The 20,454-nt window shown below is 37.1% G+C and overlaps 1 protein-coding gene across 3 annotated transcripts in view; it reads left to right on the forward strand.

Annotated features, from left to right (window-relative positions):
• PTGER3 (prostaglandin E receptor 3) overlaps window positions 1–20,454 on the forward strand; it is a 110,585-nt gene that overhangs the window by 47,398 nt on the left and 42,733 nt on the right. Inside the window, exon 2 of one of the 3 annotated variants that reach the window (XM_077120627.1) lies at window positions 1,409–1,588. The exons of 1 other annotated variant lie outside the window; for it this stretch is intronic. In XM_077120627.1, the coding sequence (XP_076976742.1) occupies window positions 1,409–1,588 (180 nt within the window). Of the gene's footprint in view, window positions 1–1,408; window positions 7,349–20,454 lie in introns of those variants that run through there. One more of the 3 variants, XM_077120626.1, reaches the window with a different exon arrangement.

Raw genomic sequence — 20,454 nt, forward strand, 5'->3', positions numbered from 1 at the left:
TGATGTTGAATTCTATTTGAACTATGTGACCTGAAGGCAGAACATCAAAATAATTGTGGACCTCAAGAGAGACTGGGTCCGATAGAAATGTAATTTGAAACACAAATTCAAAGCGCATATGTAATTTAAAATTTTCTTGTAGTCACATAAATAAAACATAGAAATTTTAATAATGTATTTCATTTAACTTTATTTAGCTCATTGTATCTATTATCATTTTATTGTAAAATCAACATTATATGAGCTAACATCTCAATTTGGACCAGCCACATTTCAAATGCTCAATAGCCCTGTGTAGCTAGTGCTACTGTATTTGTGCAGGAGTAGAAAAGTAAATTTAGGAGCCAGTTTCAAAGTCAGCACTTTTTTTTTGCTTGTTAATGATGTGAACCCATGTTTGGGTTGTCTCTGTTTTTTTTTCCCCCTATTATGAATAACACTTCCGGTGTAAGAATTTTGGGGCAATGTATTCCTAGGAATAGCGTTGCTGAAGGTAGCAGATGAAATAATGCCAAATTGTTTTCCAAAGTGGTTGCTCCAGTTTACACTCCCACTAGTAGTTGTGTGTAAAAGAGTTCTCATAGCTCTACATCCTTATTAACACTTCGTACAGTTATATCTGTTCAGATTTATCAGCCCATTGGGTGTAAAATGAGGTGTGTGTGTATGTATGTGTGTGTGAGTGTGGATGGGGAGACAGGTTGGGAGAGTGACAACAAAAAACATAAAGTATAGTTGGTCAAGAGTTATTAAATGAACGTGGTTTAAGCCTAGCTCTGTCATTTCACATCTTCAAAACCAAGTTTCTTCAACTGTAAAAAGGAGTGGTGATAGGACCTATCTCATAATGCTCATTAAATATATATGAAGAACTTGACAGAGTGCCTTGTAAAGAGTAAGGATTCAATAAAAGCTAATGACAATAATAGCAATATTATTGTTATATGTTATCATTATTATTATTGCTATGATTTTCCCTTCTCTTGCTTCTACTTTTTCTTTCATAATTCTTATTAGTTAGAAGTAAGATTTAAGATTAAATATATTTTGGCTGTTGTTGGCATGTTGGCTTTCACTTGGGTCTGTCAAGCAATGGATGTTTTACTGAAACAGGACAAATGCCTGGTTAATTTCCAGATGTGTTATATTAAAGCATCTCAAATTCCAAAGACCAGGAGCCTGAGAATGTGCACTTTTTAATTGCTTTATGTTGAATAGCCATATACTGTGGAGAAAATCCACAGTAATATCTTGTATTATACAGGGCTATGGTGTATAGTATATAAATGTTGCTTAAACATTTCAATCCAATACCAATGTATTGAAAACTACATACAAAGTAACTGCATAGATGTGATGCATATGGCCTTAGTAATCTTTGAAACTATTATTTGTCCTTCTCTTTTAGATAATGTTGTTGAAAATGATCTTCAACAAGACATCAGTTGAGCACTGCAAGTCTCATAAAGAAAAGCAGGAAGAATGCACCTTTTTCTTAATAGCTGTTCGTCTGGCTTCACTGAACCAGATCTTGAATCCCTGGGTTTATCTGCTGCTAAGAAAGATCCTTCTTCAAAAGTTTTGCCAGGTAGCAAACGCTGTCTCCAGCTGCTCTAGTGATGGACAGAAAGGGCAGCCTATCTCATTATCCAATGAAATAATACATGCAGGCACATAAAAGAGAACATTTCACGTTCACAGGTTTTGGCAAGAGATTGCCTTAAGCCTTACTGTGAATTTAGGCATCTCTGGCATGCCATTGTTTATAAATTGAAGTGGAATTTTTTGATATATGGCTAAATGGTCTCAGAAGCATAGATAATCCCCTATGTGCCAAAAATATTGAAACACAAACAAAGGAAAATATATTAATAACACTCTAGTGTTTTTGGGTCTGTGCCGTTTGTAGTTGAATATGTGATTATTTATGTGGTGAACATTTTTCTTTTATAAGTGATCTTGTTCTGTTTGGGGGAAGATATTTAATATTCTTGTATACTGCGTACATGGGATTTAACCACATATGTCATCAATGACAAGGGAATAATAGTTTGTTTTTGTTAAAGAACGTTGGTCTTCTCTGTTCTTTTTCATTTTCTCTCTCTTACTTTCTCTCTGTGATGATGCACTCTTTTGTTCCTTGTGTATTTAAATGTTTAATTAGGATGAAAACAAATTTGTAATGTATTAGAATATTCATTGATACTGATGTTACTTAAATATTGCTCAATATGTAAAATTAGGTCCTAACATTACAAAGTTTAAGTTTTGGTTGGATTGGTAATTCAGTTCACTCATTATATGAATAGGAGCCAATGCCATTTGTTTTGAATATGGTGGGGTTTGTGACTACCCAAGCTGCTAAATATTCTTCCTTTTGAATACACTTTGCATTTCTACAAGCCTGGAGAAGATTCATGGGACTGATCTATGAGGGTCAGTGAAGTGATTTTTCAGGTATTATGTTTGAACTGAGTTCACAACTAAATATAGGTAGTCTGGTTGATTATTTATCCTGTTTTTCCACCAAAAGAATTCTCCAGATTTTTGGATCTCTAAAGATCAACTCTAATTCTAAGACCAACAAAGATTTTGAAGGTTCAATTAAGGCTTTTCACTATTTGGCCTATTTATAGGATAAGAAAGTCAGTAATATTGATTCCCTTACCATCTTTCCTCTGTCCCCCCTCCCACAATGGCCAAAATATTTATTATTAAGATGTTTTTCCTACAATCCACATTTATACAATACTTGATAGCTAATCTTGATATCTTTGTGGCACAGATAGTTCACTATATTAAGTTTTGGGAATTGCACTTTTTAAAAGAGTCTCCCCAACAAACACAAAGGTCCCTCAAATTAGATCTATGCTAAATACTTTTCACAGTCTATGCTGCCTTCACTTTGTAAACTCATTCACATTTTTGGTGAATATTTTAATTTGTGCTTATTTCATTGTCTTTCTTATTTTTTTTGAGATATATTTATACCTCTCTATGGTGACTACATTTTGTTCCTTGTGTGTAGGGAATTTTGGGAAAATTAGTTTTAGCAGCAACAGTCTGTTAGATTAATGTATACATCGGTGTAGGCCAATCAGAAATAATGAACTTAATTCAATATACCAAATTGAGTGAGAAGACAAGTCTGCTGAGAGTGCTTACTTAATTTAAGATGGTTCCACTAATATAGGTTTTGGAAAAGATGATAAATAACCTACATTAAAACCTTGTAATAAAATCTCTCTGTGCCATAGAATTGGGTTATCCTAAGGTCACCTCACTACCCGAAAATCTTACTTTATCACAATTTACCGAATAACACAATTTGGTCGATAAATTGTGTCCATTTTAGAAAACAGTACAGACACATGACTTATAATAAGGAGGCTTTACCTCTTAGGTCCTCTGAATCTAGGTTATAATCAGATGGACACACACTAAGTGTGAGTTTAGGTATTATGAGTGTGATAGGGTGATTCCTTCCAGCACCAAGTCAGCAACTGGCATACAGAACATATTTAATCAATAATTGGCCAGTGAATGAATAAATTAAAGTCTGGCGAACTGAGTGTGCTTCAGTGATGCATACACCATATGGATAAAGGGCTTCATGCCATTACAATTCATAAAGCTGAAAAAATGAATGATCTCTATTTAACTACAGAAAAACGAATTTATCTTCAACTGTATAGTGTCACATTGCTGTATAACATAGGGCTCTATTCGTATTAATAAAGACAAATACTTCCAAATGCTAATGGAGATTACTGTCAAAGGAATGTCACTTTTCATCAAATCACAGGAGTGTAGAAAGACAAAAGAGCCTGAAACTTATCCTAAACTCCTAACAGATTCCTGCCCAGGGCATTCTTGGTGGGAGTGGACTAGTGGCAGTTTTTGAACAAGCATGAAAAGGAGGTGGAAAAGGAAAAAATTATGCAAATGGCATGTGAGTTTTATTGTCTATGCAAACATTTGTGAGTCCAGGAAAAACCTAATAAGAAGTAAAAATTGCAAATGATTTCAGCCTTTGGATGATAGCTGAGGCTAAACTTCAGAGATGTTGTGCAAATGCTGTAGATGTGGTTAAAAAGAGGATATCTACGGTCATTGCAGAAAAACATGTCTGTTTTCAAGTTTAAATCTATTGGACTTTAAGTTCATTCTCCTATATTTAGTTTATCAGGCATATATCTGAACAGGAAAAAGATGTGTTACCTAAATTACGACAATTCCTAAAATGCACGGTATTAGTTCAAAACAAAAGGCATAGGAATACTAATGGGAAGAAATGAGTGAGTGCAATGTAGAAATAAATATAAAATCATGAGTGTGGGTTGTATAAAGCAGTCCTGATTTTCCAAACATTGAAATTTACATAGCTGGGCTGTGTCATAGAAGGGAACATGGATGTGATATCCAACAAGAATGGTTTACTTGTCAAATAAAACAGGTATAGTAGAGGTCTTAAAATATTTTTAAGTTGAAGAAACAAAAGATATTATCTCAAGATTTACCAAATTTACCTAATGCTGTATACCAAGATATTTTAAGCAAATGAAAGTATTTAATCATGCCAAATTTAAACCACTATGAAATATAGATGTGCACTAAATTTCTACTTTAACACTTCTGTTATTAGATATATATATAAAGGTTTATAACTATATATTATAACGATATTAAAGATATGTTATTAAAAATCTCTTGACCATTATACAGAAAAAAATTGTGAAAACTCATGTAAAAGTCAACTAAAAAAGACCATTGAACTATGCTGACATTGAATAATAGTCAAACTAAAGCTTTGACAAAACAGTATTTTAATGTGGGCAATCTGAGCAGTATCCTACTATTCGAGGCTTTTACCTATTCAGTACTTTTTATTTTGTTGCTGTTTTGTGAATCTTTTTTTTTACCCCGAATTAACAATTGGCTTCCAGCCTTCCCCACGGCAGTGGTCATTTGATAGGTCATTTGCGTTGGGATTAATGAAGACAGAAAATATTTTAAATTTTGCTTTTAGAAAATTTTAGGCCCATATATCATCTACTTGCTTTTACCATAATCCCAGTAGCTTCCTTTGGAAAACACAAGGTATTAGGAGATGAGTGACACAGAGAGACCAGAGAGTATTTATATTACTAAAAGGGTAAAGGCTTAATTTTTAATAATTAAAAATTCTATGTTTCATTTATATAAAAAGTTTAGACTGTCACCCATGCCAGATCATGACAGATGCTTTTTTGTTACTTGTTTTGTGTTTGTCTCAAAATTTACTAAAACTGAGGTCAAACAAATTTACAGAATTGTGTAATGAATGAAATGATATAATTTAAAAAATGGAGAATATTTAATACTGTGGCTAAGTCCATAGAACTGCTTATTGAAGTGCAATAAATGTTGATAAGAAATGGCAAACATCTGTGTTGCAATAGATAATTAGGAAAATATTTGAATTAAATCTTCATTATTTTGATAACACCTACATAGATATATCATTTCATGCAAAAGTTCATCTTCACCGAATTACATCCACCCAAATAGTATTAATTTTGTTATGAATTCAAAGATCAGTTTTCAGGGAAAAGTTACCAGGTTTCATGCTTGCATTCAAGTCAGATTGGAAGACACCTTCAAAACAAGTGACTCAACATTTCCTTTCTTACTTGAACCCTGTCTTCTACTCTTTGAGGAATGAAAGAACACAGAACTTCTATTTTGCATTTTCTCTTCTATGATAACTAAAATACAGATTTTATTTAAAAGCATATAATTTATACAAGTTTAGTTTATCTATTAATTTAGGTGACATAAGCAGAATGTATTATTAAAGAGTCTCTAGAAATAATCCAATCAGATATATATCTCATATTTGCTTATAATGTCACACATTTTCTTTACTGAGAATGAACATCTTTATTCATTGAGAATAACATTATCTTTTAAAAACTTGACATCAATCTTTTTCATATAGGAGCAACCCAAATGCCTACTGGGTTACATATTTCTTCATTAGGAATGAGACTCTTCCCCAAATCCTTCACCCCCAACCTGTTAATCTATTCTCTCCTAAGGAGAAAGTAACAGAAATGCAAATTATTGGTGAAGTTGGGATTGTTTTTAGGAGAGAGAACAGCTTTATATTTTTAATATGCAGTATTCTAAAATATATGAAACAGATTTGAGTGTTTTTTTTTTAAAAATAAATCAGCTTTTGATGAAGCAATTTTATTACAGGTGTAAAGAACATATACTGCCATCAGGAGCAAGTCAGCCTTTTCATGCTTTGTGAGCATTTTGGATGCTCTAAACTTATGTTCGCATGGACAACTCCTAAATTCCATTCTCAATTACTTTCAAATGAGAATACTTTGGTTCTTTAATTAAAATGAATCAAATATCTAGCCAAAGCTAGTTAACCACCACACTTTAATAGTAATTTGAAAATAGTGTGTTTACATGGTTTTCAGTTTCTTTAGAAATCAACATTTTAATATTAATAGGAAAAAAGTGCATATGACTTACTGAGACACTTTAATTTTCTTTCTTCTTTTAAAAGTATACTCATCTGGGGTAGGCATAAGGATGAGAGAAATATATGGAGGAAAACTTGTGCATGCCCAACCTGTTAAAATGTTCTCTCCTTTTTGGCCATACCACAGGAACAAAGAGGGGGAGAGGCCACATTTATCTGCACACGTGGACATCAGTGGAGTGAAGTGAGGTGTGGGCACAGTTCTTTTCTTTCTATAAGAGCAGGTGTTAGTTTTATTCGGTGCATCCCTGACTACTTAAGTCTCTTCCTTCCCAATCATCTCCACCCAAGAATCATATATGTTTTAATAATTTCTATATAATGGAGAAAAAGAAATATTTTACCTTCTCCCTCTCCTTTTACAAATAACAGAGTTGAACATTTCTTTACGCAAACAATTTAAAATTAGGAATTGATTATCTTAATCTCTTTACAACAATGAATGTATACATTATTTACGTGATTTGTGTAAGAACTGAAATCATTGGCACTTTAATCAATAATGTAAGCTCAGTATAGAAAGTATGTTTCTCCACCTCTTTTTCTCAGCAGCCTGTTCCTGCATAGCTGGTTAAGTGGAAAGAAATGCTTTTGTCACCATATGTAAAGTCTCTTACAGAGTTATCTTAAATATATTTAAACATATTTTCCAGTGCATTTTAAAGACTGGTCTTAAATATTATGGTGCCTAAGTATAAACAAGCTATGAAAAGTATATTAGAATTTTGATGGTGTTCTCGTTATAGCTAGTCTGTATATTTAATAAATGTATGTTATTTATGTTGTGTTTGTCGATGGAAAATAAAGCTGGATGTTCTAAAAAGTTGGATGCTCTGAAAAGTCCCTGTCATTTTTTCCAGATGCCAACTCATGTCAGGAATAGTTTATTTATAATTATATTAGGTATTTTGCTGAAATCCTATTTGACATGCTTTGTTAAATAACGGCCTAATGTAATGTAACAGCATCATGAGATCTGAAATAATTAAAATTATTTTATTTTAAATTCCATAATCACATATGGCACAAACTATTGTTGATTTGCCATGATTCTGAGATGTTTTTCCATTGTCAGCATACTTATGAATGTTATAATCCCGAAATTTTTGTTAACACAAAAACGTACTTATAAATTACTGTAAAGGGTTCGCCTTCTTTCTTGTGGATGCTAATGTACTTTCCAGACAGCCAAAATAAGAATTGCCCCTGCTCGGTAGGCAGACTCATTAGCAGACTTGTACTTGGATACCTGTGTGAGCTGATTGCTGGTGGAGATGAATGCTGGGTTGTCCTACTATCCTGTTCCAGGGATTTATTCAGCTCACTCTGCCTTTTCCCTTCTTCAGCAAAGGGAGTTCTGTAGGAGGTAGACAACAAAGTCAAGATCATTAAACGTAGCACATCAAGGGTGGGCCGCGGTGGCTCAGTGGCAGAGTTCTTGCTTGCCAGGCCAGGGACCTGGGTTCGATCCCCATGGGCCTGCCCACATTAAAAAAGGAAAAAAAAAAGTTGCACGTTGACTTTGTTCTCCTTCCACCCAAGGAAAGGCACAGTGGAAGGGGGCTCTCTCCCTGGTCCCTCTCCCAGCCCTTCCCAACCCTAGTGAGTCCTGAGCCCCTGGACCACATCTTAAAGTCTCTACATTTTTTCTATAGCACTATCTCAGGGAAACGTCATTATGGCTACCTTCTGTTAGGCCAGAAACTTCCCTCACAATGCTGGTGGACCTTACAAGCCATGGAGTGAGATATTCCCCAGTTTCATGGCCTCAGAGGACGTGAGGCCCGATATCCTCACAGGCCCCATCCTTGCCTAAAACAATCTTGAGTGAATCTCGTCTGGAATAGTGCACTGAGAACCCAAGCCAGTCCCGCAGGCTTCCTTCCTTCACAAATATTTATGATGTACCTATCATGTGCCAAACAGTCTGTGAGGTACTGAGACACAAGAATGAATTAAAAGCAAAAAATAATACAGCTTTCAAGAAACTTGTTATCTAGGGGTACTCAACAATAGTTTAAGCCGAACTGCAATTAGAGTAAGTACGTGGTACCATGAGAGTACATGGGAAAAGGTGTGAAACTAGGATGGGAAACAGTTTTCTGAAGAAAGTAACATTTAATCTGTGTTTTGGAGAAACAAGTAGTGTTAACGGGGAAGGGAAGAGCATTTTTCACTTCTCTGCCCACAGCATTACAATTTACAAGGTTGCTCTCACACTCACCAACTCCTAGTGACCAGTGAAGCATGTAGGTCTGACTGGAGCTTACCTCTATAACCTCCCATGGTGGCATGGCCTTAGGGCAGGGTGTCTCAACCTTGTCACTTGACATATCAGGCGAGATAATTTGTCGTTATGGGGGTGGGGAGGTACAGTTTCTTAGGAAGTATCGTCTTTCTACTGATGCCTCTCATCTCTATTTTGTCTTTTGATAAGAGGCCGTAGGGTTAAACAGCTCCTAAAGGGATCTAAAGAGAATGAGTTCTTTTCTCCCAAGACCTTTAAGAAATCTGTTAGAATTCCCCTTATGTACACATTTCCAGACAGGTGCATTAGTAGGAGAGAACTAATTAACTGAACTCTTTAATGGAATTTTTACATGTTTGATCTGTATAACAGAAGCTGTGGCAGCTGTATTTAATTCGTCAAAGGGCAGTCAAATATTTGGCAAATTTCTCTTTATTAGCCCGTATCTTTCTGAGATCATGCCAGTCTTCTGTACCTCAGATATGGAGTTATTACCATATATTTTGCTGATAGAGTTCAAGTCATGATCTCTATGACTGACAATTACACCTCTTGTTTGAATGAAATGAAATGTTGGATTCGCCTAAAAAACTTAAAACCCACATCTGACCAGAAAAATAGAACTAGAACAACAGTACACAATATTCTACTGTAAATTCTTGAGACCAAATAAGAAAGGTCTATAGATAATCAGTGTTTATGCCAAATATTCTTAAGCGATATTTTGAAAGAAGGTTTGAACATCACATACAGGGCTGTTTGAAAATAATATTGAAAAGAAGATTGGAAGAAATTAATTTTGAAATCATCAATTGAAACCTTTTAAATTTAGATTCACCCGGAAAGTACCCTGTACAACACTGGTTCTTAATCATTTGGGGTTCAGCTTCTCTGGGAATCTGTTGAAAGCCATGGATCCCTTCCCTGCAAAATTCACAGAGAATTTTTATTCAGTGTCTGAGATTGTGCAGCCCTCCAAAGCTTGTCTATAGTCTCCTTGCCAATTGGTAGGCACAAATTAAGAATTCTTGCTGTGAGAGAGTATGATTGAAGGGACCTCACAAATTCCCATGTTTGATTGGAAACCTAAAACTCTAGTTAAGTCAACATAATTACTTCCCTATGAATGACAAAAATGCCTCGACGTCTTAATACACACCCATAATAGTGAAACAGCACAATTAGGAGTAGAATTGTTAAAAGGAAGTGAAAAAAAATATTGCCATCACATAGGGAAAAGAAACAATTCAAATCAGAAGAGGAGCCATATAGGCTGCTTATTCAAAACAGGATGAAAAATAAGGATCTTTTTTTTTTTAATCCATTTGCCTTAGAAAAAAAAAAGAGATTGCTTTAATTTTGCTTCGAGTTGTACCAGAACAAGAGAGTGAAAATATAGCTAGTTGAAAGTGAATGAAAAATCACTCCAACTGAAAAATGCAATCTTCTGCATTCAAATAAGCTAAATGGTTAGAGTGTAACTTAATGCTACTAGGATATATACTTGTATATACATTTACATTTCTGCATGCTCTACATCTTTGCATTGCTATTTAGAATGCAAGTAGAAGCAGTGACAGTGACCTTATTTAAGGATTGAACTTTTCAGTGAAAATGCAAAGCATATACTTAAAAACTTCCTTACACATGTAAAATTAACAATGGTTTAAGCCAGCTTTTAAAGCTATGAGTAGAATGTGATATTGATGTTTTAGCTTGTATTTCTCTAGAGGGAAAAGTGTGGAGCCATTAATGACATTTACTTTGCATTTCTCTTGCAAAGAGAAAGGCAGAAATGAGGTTTTAGAGCCTCAAATTATCTATCAATTGCAAACAGCACTTTGATACCAAAGCTCATATATTCTGGTATGAATTGGTTGGCTGCACAAGTGTGTGCATTAAATTGCAAGTTGATTTTCATGAGTCAGTGGTTTGGAGTCTTTTTCCTTAGAAGATCCATAAAAGCCATTTTGAGAGGAAAAGCAATCGTAGTTCTATATTTTCAACCTTCCTTGGCCATTTAATTTTTTCCTAGCATTTTTATACTATGAATTCCAGTCACAAAATAAATTTTGCCTTGAAAATTTTTGGAGAAATAATCTTGACATTTTGCCAAGCTCTGAAGGGGAACCACTGCCTTAAATGTTGTGTAGCCTTAGTTAGATATGTATATTTCTGACCCTTATCCTAGATTTTCTCCCACCTTGGCCATTTTGAATACTTTTGCTACTATCCATTAAGAATAACTGTTGTTCAAAACTGAAATAATTCACTTATTTTAAAATTTACTAAGAAATTGTAACTTTAATTTAAAATCTTTTAAAGAACTTTGAAAACAAAGTCATTACACAGAAATGCTCTCTAATGTTTTGTGGGTCATAATGAAAGCGAAAAAACTTCCAACAAAAGCAATCAGAACACTTAGGTCCAATGATATGATTTACTCTGCACTGGTTATTTGCCCTTAACAATTCAGCAAATCTTTTTGAACACAAAATTTCCCTGAAATATCAGGTTATTAGTATTAGATGATGTAACAAAGATGACATATCCGAAACCCTATACAAAGAATTAATACTATTTCACATTAATCAGTGGACCAATATTAGAAAATTATCATTGTTCTTATCTAAACAAGGTGAGGTTTAGATGAGCCTTCCTGATTTTGTACTGGGCAATAATGCACTCTGCAGAATGCACAAGTGGTTTTAGAAAACTGGTTCTGGCCCCAATGGAGTGTGTGAACTTAGGAAAAACACATAGCATCATTTAAGATTAATTACTTCATCTGCAAAATACCTAGTTGGTCTATCTACATGATATCTTCAAATTAAAAAGTAGTGACTCTCCTTTGTCTCTGGAATTGCCATACAGCTCATCATGTGAGGCATATACAGACAATTTTTCTTCTGAGTCTTGGATAAAGTTCATAGGAAATCTCTAGGAGACATAGGTGGCAAAGCCTATAAAAGTTTTTCTCTTTTTTTATCTGAAAAAAGCAGTTTTAGGTTCTTAACCTCTCTTTCTTATAAGATTAATCTCTCTTCTCAACCAAAATGCAAGATTCTTGAATGTAGGGGTTGTACGTTCATTTGTTGAGTTTTCTGCCTCCTTTCCCTTTACTCCAAATCCAAACTGACCAATTCTATGCTTTTAGTTGTCAGATGATGGCTCCTATTTTTTTTTTTCCAGCTCAGGAAATATTGTCATAAAGATATATGTCATGTAGATTTCCATTTGGTTGGGCTTATCAATGAGTGAGGACATATGTATGTGTGATGTCCTTTATATTAAAATGTGTATTTCTTTACTTAAATAAGTTATACTTTTTATCAAAACATTGTCCATAACTTTTAAAAAGTCAAGTAGTGCCGAGAGGCTTACAATAAAACCCATGCTCGCATATTTCCTGTCCTCAACTACTTTGTTCTCTAGAAGCCACTATTTTCCAAACTTTCCCCCCAATGTTTTTTCTAGCATATGCCACTATACTTTCAAACAGTGTCTTTAAGTTGATATTTCTTGCTTCATCAATTTTAGACATTATATATTTGTATTAGTCAGGGTTCTCTAGGGAAACAGAACCAACAGGAAATACATTTCATTAAAGTGTCTCACACAACTTTGGGGGTGCACAAGTCCAAATTCTATAAGACAGGCTGCAAGATGGGAACTCTGCTGAAGGTTTTCAATGAGTTCCCTAAGAGACACTGGCTAGCTCAAACAGAGATGGAAATTCTCTTTTCTGCTTGCTGAAATCATCACTTCTCCTTTTAAAGCCTTCAACTGACAATAAAACATTTTCATCGTTGAAGGCAATCTCCTCAGAGATTTTAGATGTAATCAGCCATGGATGCAATAAACTTACTGATGATTTAAGTTCATAAAATGTCCTCACAGTAACAGTTAGGCTAGTGCTTGCTTGACCAAAAATTGGGCACCCTCACCTAGACTAGTTGACACATAAACCTAACAATCACTGTCCAACCCTTGTCAACTTGGCATCTGTACAACACCTTAAAGCATACTTAATCTCAAAGTAAAAACAATAACAGACATATTTTTTGCCTAACAATATTCAACTGCCTTGCATAAAATGGGTAAAACACTAAATCTCTCAGGAATAGGGCACAAGTCCTTGGGTAATATTCACTCTTAAATTTGGTATCCTATAACTTAAACACCATGACATGGACTAATACAATTTATGTCATCTGATAAGGGGATAAAGGTAGGGAAGAAAACAAAGTTATTTGCTTTATGCACATTTACAAACATACTCATAAAAAAAAACAAGGAAGAAATGTTCATACAATTATAGTTCTCATTTCTGTAATTGGTCATGTCATAATTCATATTTATTTGTTTGTTAGCACAACCTTGTTTCATTACCCATTCTGTGTTCCCCTTACTCTCAAGAAGTGCCTCAGCTGACTATAGTACTTTGCCTGGTGGGGTGACACAAACTTTCATTTCTGAAGTTTTTGGGCCATGGGTAGTCCTGCCTGGATTGGGTAAAGTCAGTTTTCCACTGACTTTAATTAGGGAATGACAGTACTAAGATATACCCAAGGAGCTCTCCTGTATTTCAGGAAAACTCTTCATCTCTATTGTGGTTGCAGTCTTATTTCCCCTTGATAATCAGGCCCCAGCCATTATAGTAATTCCTTTCTTTGCCTATTGATTCAGAAGCATGAGAAGCCCAAAATGGCCAAGTGGCAGTATTAAATTCCAGTTCAATGGCACCATTGTTATGTCTCCTGGTGGAGGCATTTCTCCTTTTGGAACTAAGACCTGAAGAGCAGCAGAGCTTAAGGTTGCAGCAAAGGAAGCAAATTTTTTTCTAATGGATCCCTAGGGCTAATAGTAAGTGGTACCATTCCCTTGATTCCTGGACCCGTGAGCCCTAGCTATGGGAGAAACAGCACCATGGAGTAGACACTGATTCAGAGCATGCATAGCCTACTGGAGAACGCTGGACCAGGCCTGCAAGCTATTGCCACCTAGTTGGCACTGTAATTGAGTATTCAAAAGGCTATTCCACTGTTTTACCAATCCAGCTGCTTTAGGATGATGGGGGAACATGGTAAGACCAGAATATGAACATATGTCCATTCCTGCACACAATTTGCTGTGAAGTGGGTTCCTTGATCAGAAAAAATGCTGTATGGAATACCATGATAGTGGATAAGGCATTCTGTAAGTCTATGGATGGTAGTGTTGGCAGAAGCATTGCATGCAGGGAAAGAAACTCATACCCAGAGTATGTGTCTGTTCCAGTTAGAACAAAATGCTGCCTGTTTCATGATGGAAGTGATCCAAAGTAGTCAACATGCCACCAGGCAGAGGGCTGATCGCCTCGGGGAATGGTGTCATATCAAGGTCCATTCCAGTAGTGTCTGTCTCTGCTGCTGGAAGATTGGGCACTTGGCAGTGTCCATAACCAAGTTGGCCTTTGTTCTAGTTTGCTAGCTGCCAGAATGCAATATACCAGAATCAGAATGGCCTTTAAAATGGGGAATTTAACAAGTTGTTAGTTTATAGTTCTAAGGCCGAGAAAATGTCCAATTAAAACAAGTTTATAGAAATGTCCAATCAGAGGCATCCAGGAAAAGATACCTTGTTTCAAGAAGGCCAATAATATTCAGGGTTTCTCTCTCATCTGGAAAGGCACATGGCTAGCAAGGCATCATCTGCTACTTTCTCTCCTGGCTTCTTGTTTCATGAAGCTCCCCGGGAGGCATTTTCCTTCTTAATCTCCAAAGGTCACTGGCTTGTGGGCTCTCTGCTTCTCATGGCTATGTCATTCTTCTCTGCTCTCTCTGAATCTCCTTCTGTCTTCCAAATGTTTCTTCTTTTATAGGACCCCAGAAACTTATCAAGACCCACCCAAATGGGTGGAGACATGCCGTCACCTAATCCAGTGTAACAACCACTCTTGACTAAATCACATCATCCAGGGAGGTGATCTGGTTACAGTGTCAAACATATAGTGTTGAATAGGGATTACTCTATCTTTATGAAGTGGGATTTAGATTAAAACATGGCTTTTCTAGGGGACATACATCCTTCCAAACCAGCACAGCCTTGATGACTGGAAGTCCATGTTGCTGAGTTCATGCATAACCTCCACCCCTACCACCATGCCCAGTTTGTTCATGAGCCCATTTGGCAATGCCAAGAGTGACTGAGAAAAGAGGTTGACTTGTATCCACATAATAGGCCATCTTATCCAATTGATTGTTAAAATCTTCCCCTGATGAAGTGAGCATTCATGTGGGACACAAATATCTTCATGTTTTTGCTTGCTCAGAAAGATTTATCCATATACCTCTTCCCCAGACCTCTTTGTTACCAATTTTCCAATCATGTTCCTTCCAAGTCCCTGGCCATCCAGCCAAACCATTGGTGACAGCCCATGAGTCAGTATACAAATGCATCACCAGTCAGTTCTCCTTCCAAGCAAAATGATCAGGTGCACTGCTCAAAGTTCTGCCCACTGGGAGGAATACCCTTCATCTTTGTCCTTCAGGCATGTCCCAGAAAGGGGCTGCAGTGCTGCAGCTTTCTCATTTAGGATGGTACCTGTATATCTTGCAGAACCACCTATAAATCAGGCCCAAGTTTTCTGTTCCTCAGTCAAAGGATTGTAAGGAGCTCTCCAAGAGGCCATAACTGTGGGCTGGGAAAGAGAGGGTAAAGTGGCAGGAGTAGGGGCCATGGGCATTTGATCCACTTCCTCATGAAACTTATTTGAGCCTTCAGGACTTACTCAAGCCCTATCTCATATATACCACTTCCAGTTTATGATGGAGTGCTGCTGTTTATGCCCAACTTTATGGCTTGGCAGGTCAGACAACACCCAGTTCATGATAGGCAACTCAGGTCCCATGGTAACTTGGTGGCCCATGGTTAAACATTTTGTCTCTACTAAGGCCCAAAAGCAGACCCAAAGCTGTTTCTCAAAAGAAGAGGAGTTATCTGCAAAGATTGGCAAGGCTTTACTCTAAAATCCTTAGGGTCTGCATTGTGATTCTTCTGTAGGGGTCTGTCAAAGGCTCCAGACAGAATTTCTATTTTCCACTGACACTTCCAACACCATTGGATCTGCTGAATCATACAGCCCAAGTGGGGAAGTAGCTTGCACAATAGCCTGGATTAGTAGCAGAGCTTTCTCTTGTCACAGTCTCACTCAAAACTACCAGCTTTTATTGTACTCCATCAGTGGGCCAGAGAAGCACACCCAAATGAGGAATATGTTGCCTCCAAAATCCAAAAAGACTGATTAGACATTGTGCTTCCTTTTTGGTTGTAGGAAGGGCCAGATGAAAGAGCTTATCATTCATCTTAGAAAGGACATCACAACATGCCCCACACCTAGAAATTTCACTGAGTTGGAAGGCCCCTGTAATTTTGTTGGATTGATTTTCCATCCTCTGACATGCAAATGTCTTACCAATGCATCTAGAGTAGTTGCTACTTCTTGCTCACTAGGTCCAAACAACTATCATCAATATAATGAACCAGTGTGATGTCATATGGGAGGGAAAGGTGATAAAGGCCCCTATAGCTTAGAGTTAGGTTCAGGTGTCAGTTTGGCCAGGTGATGGTGCCCTGTTGTTCTGTTGTGGTGGACTTAAATCATCAGCATGTGAAATTCATCTACGACTGATTACATCTGCTCTTGGCTAAAGGGAGTGCCTTCCACAATGAGTGATGTTCAATTTAATTAGCTGGAGGCTTAAAAGAAAGAGATCAGAAGAGAGCTCAGCATACCTCATATGAGCACTTGCTGCTCAGTTCAGATGTTTGGAGATGAAGAAAGGTATCATCTTGGGGAAAGCCACTGGAACCCAGAAGCCAGGAGAGAAGACCATCAGATGTCACCTGGTGCCTTTCCATTGACAGAGAAACTCAGATGAAAGCTAGCTGTCAACTGCCTTTCCTCTGAGGAACTATAGATTTGTAATTAAATAAACTCCCTTATTAAAAGCTGATTCATCTCTGGTGTTTTGCATTCTGGCAGCTTTAGCAAACTAAAACACAGGGGTAGGACAGTGAAGTTGTATTGTTGGCCTACCAGCTGAAAGTAAATAGTTTCTGGTGGTCTTTACTAACAGCACTTGAGAATAAGCATTTGCCAGATCAGTAGCTGCATACCAGAGACCAAGAGGATGTGTTGATTTGCTCAAGCAATGATACCACATCTGAAAGAGCAGCTGCAATTAGAGTCACCACCTGCTCCACTGCTGTCCTTCAAGATCCATCTATTTTTCTGCACAGGCCAAATAGAATAGTCAAACGGGGATATGGTGAGAATCACACATCCACACGTTCTGCAAATCTTGATGGTCAGCATGAATCTTTGCAACCCTTCCAGGAATCTGGCATTGCTTTTGATTTACTATTTCACTGGGTAGGGGCTGTTTTAGTGGCTTCCACTTGGCCTTTTGTACCATAATAGCCCGCCACTCAACAAGTCAGAGAACCAATATGGGGATTCTGCCAAGTGTTGAGTATGTCCACCCCAATTATGCATTCCAGAACTAGGAAAATAACCACAGGATGGGTTGGAGACCCACTGGATTCACTGTGAGAAGGACCTGAGCTAAAATGTCATAGATCACCTGACCTGACTGGTGGACTCCAGTGACGTTTTGGATCACATGGAATTAATGTTGCTTCTGAGCCAGTGACTAATAATAATAATTCCAAAAATATCTGATTATTTCCTTTTCCTCAGTGCACAGTTACCCTGGTAGAAGTCCATAGATTTCTTTGGGTACAGCTGGGAGAAAGGTTAGCTATCTAAAATTTTGGCAGTATAAAAACATGTTTACCCAAGGGGACCTTGCCTTCCTCATTCACAGGATTCTAGGTCTGTAAACTCAAGTCTAGACATTGATTAAGGAGCTGTGACTCTCTTTTTTTCATAATTAAGATTAGACTTTTGTTCATTTGACCCTGAGCTCTTCTGCTTATACAAACCAAGTAAGAATTTAACAGACTGCTTGTCTATTTTGCTTCTAGGTACCCCATGATGTACTAGCCAATGCCATAGGTCTCTGTGAGTCAGATTATTTTAACTGCTGCTTTGAGTTTGCTGTCCATTGTGGTAGCCACACCCACATAGTCTTTGGCAATTAAGTTGTACCACATGCTTCTGCCAACTTGAGATCAGATCATCCCCATTGTGTTTACAGATTCCAGTTCAGTGACAGTGGTTCCCACATAATATCAGAGAAGAGCGACCACAAAGCTCTTCAGAAATAATGGCATTAATTTCACAAATTCATTCCTCACAGTCCTGGTAAAAAGTATCCTTTGGTCACTCCTGGGGGTGTGTGTGTAGGTCTTACATGGAAAATCCATTGTAAAATTCTGCTCTCTCTAAGCCTCTGGATCCCCTCATGTACATTATACTATGGCAGTTTTGACATGTCAACCTTAGGTAATGTCAGCCAACGTTTTGTCTTTGTTTCAGCCAACACCCCGAACAAACTGTAAAATCCCTTTCTAAACCCTCAGGCTATAATATTAAATGCAGAATCTCTGCCTAGTGGGCCCATATCAATAAATTCAGCCTGATCTAAATTTATATTCCTTCCACCATTATATCACACCCTTGATATCCATTCCCACACATATTCCCCTGATTTCTGTCTATATAAATTGGAAAACTCATGCAGTTCTTTTGGAATGTAGCATACCTTCTTAGGGGCCACACTTTATATCTCACCTTTTGGGGTGACTGTAGGGACTTTAGTTATAAGTCTGGAAGAAAAGAGGAGTGTTGGGAGTAGGTCACAAGAAGAATTAGAGTTGTCTTGCAAGCCATTCACCTCAGGGCATACCCTTGCTGTCTCATCTGGTGGAACAGGATTACTTTCTCCAGACAGAGAAGTGAGGGCTGTTTCCTTGAGGGAGGTGGTTACAAGTTTATCAGGAATTGTAGAGTTAATTTCTTCAGGTGGAGGTTGGATGGCGGATTCCTCAGGGCAGACTGGGTGTTGGTCCTCAGGACAAACACAACAGGTTTATTTGGTGAAGTCTCAGCAGAATTTAGGGCTTCAATATCCCCACTGCCATCATTATCAACCCATAGACCCCCATCCAAATTTTCAGGATCCCATTCCTTTCCAGTCAATGCCCTCAATTTAATAGCAGACAACCTCAAGTTTGGGAATTTAGTTGATGGTGTAAATTTGCCACTTGCACAATGAGATTATCATCTGGTTTTCAGATATCTCAAATCTGCAGTTACAGGAGATAAAATTTTCTTTCAAGGCACACATAGAAACATTCACACTCTTCATGCGATGCTTAACTGGCAAATTGGAAGCCTTCAACTCATCCCTTTCTTTTATAACTGTGTTCAGCATATTTCAGAACAATCAGCCAACACCATCATACCTTTTAACTCCACAAAACTCTGTTGTCAAAAACACTCTCACCCAGAGCCTTGCCTCACATGAGCATTTGAGAAACAGTATCCAGTGGTGATATTATGCATATCTCTATCGCCAACTCAAACCATGGACTATCAATGTCATCTTGATTATTGGAAATAGAGTTATTAATGCCTTTGAATCTAATCAAACTAGAGAACCAACTGCAAAAATCCCAGAACCAATTCAGAAAGCCTGTTTTTTAAGATTTTATTTCTCGAGAACCACTCCAGGTACCAAAGCTGCATTAGTCAGGGTTCTCTAGGGAAACAGAACCAACAGGAGCATAACATTTGCAAATATTATGAGGGTCTTATAAAAAATATCTCAAACAACTGTGGGGATGCATGAGTCCAAATTCCATAGGGCAGGCTGCAAGCTGACAACCATGATGGCTTTCAATGAATTCCCCAGGAGAAGCTGGATGGCTGAAGTAGAGATGGAAAGTCTCTCTTCTGACTGCTGAAGTCATCACTTCTCCTTTTAAGGCCTTTACTGAATAAGATGAAACATCCCTTGTTGCTGAAGGCAATCGCCTCAGTTGATTATAGATGTAACCAGCCATAGATGCAATCAGGTTACTGATGATTTAATCCATGAAATGTCCTTTTACAGTAAGTTAGGCCAGTGCTTGCCTGGCCAGACAAATGGGCACTCTTACCTGCCTTACCTGAACCTAACTATCACAAGATTGATTTCCTATTTTGCTAGATTTAGCTCACTCCTCAACCCTTCTCCCATTATAGTTATAATACACTTTTTATTCAATCAGTATTCAGTGCTTGAACTTTTTTGACTACATAAATATCCTTCAATGCTGAATCAGTCGTGTACTGTGATTACCCTTCCTTTCTTAAACACTTTTTTTCTTTTTTCTGAAGTTAAGAATTCACCAAGTCATAAATTTCTTAGCTTTCTTTGTGCCAATGGCTAAATTGCCCTTCATTCTTCAAAACAGTCTGTCAAAACAGTTTTCCATGTACTCAAAATTATCACATAATTTCCTCCTTTACAGTCCAATATATCCCTGGGTTTCTCTTTGCTATTCATTCTGGAATTCCTTTTGCTCCTCTCTTTTATTGTATACTCTTTCTAGGTTCCATGTATTTCTCTTTTTTGGTTTATACACTCACTTTGAACACGCTTGCTTTAAAATGGCCTCAATAGAAAAGAGTATAAGGAATAAAATGCCTAGAAACAGAAAGAGAATGATTTTA

The sequence above is a fragment of the Tamandua tetradactyla genome, chromosome 11 (assembly GCF_023851605.1).
Source record: "Tamandua tetradactyla isolate mTamTet1 chromosome 11, mTamTet1.pri, whole genome shotgun sequence".
Lineage (NCBI taxonomy): Eukaryota > Metazoa > Chordata > Mammalia > Pilosa > Myrmecophagidae > Tamandua > Tamandua tetradactyla.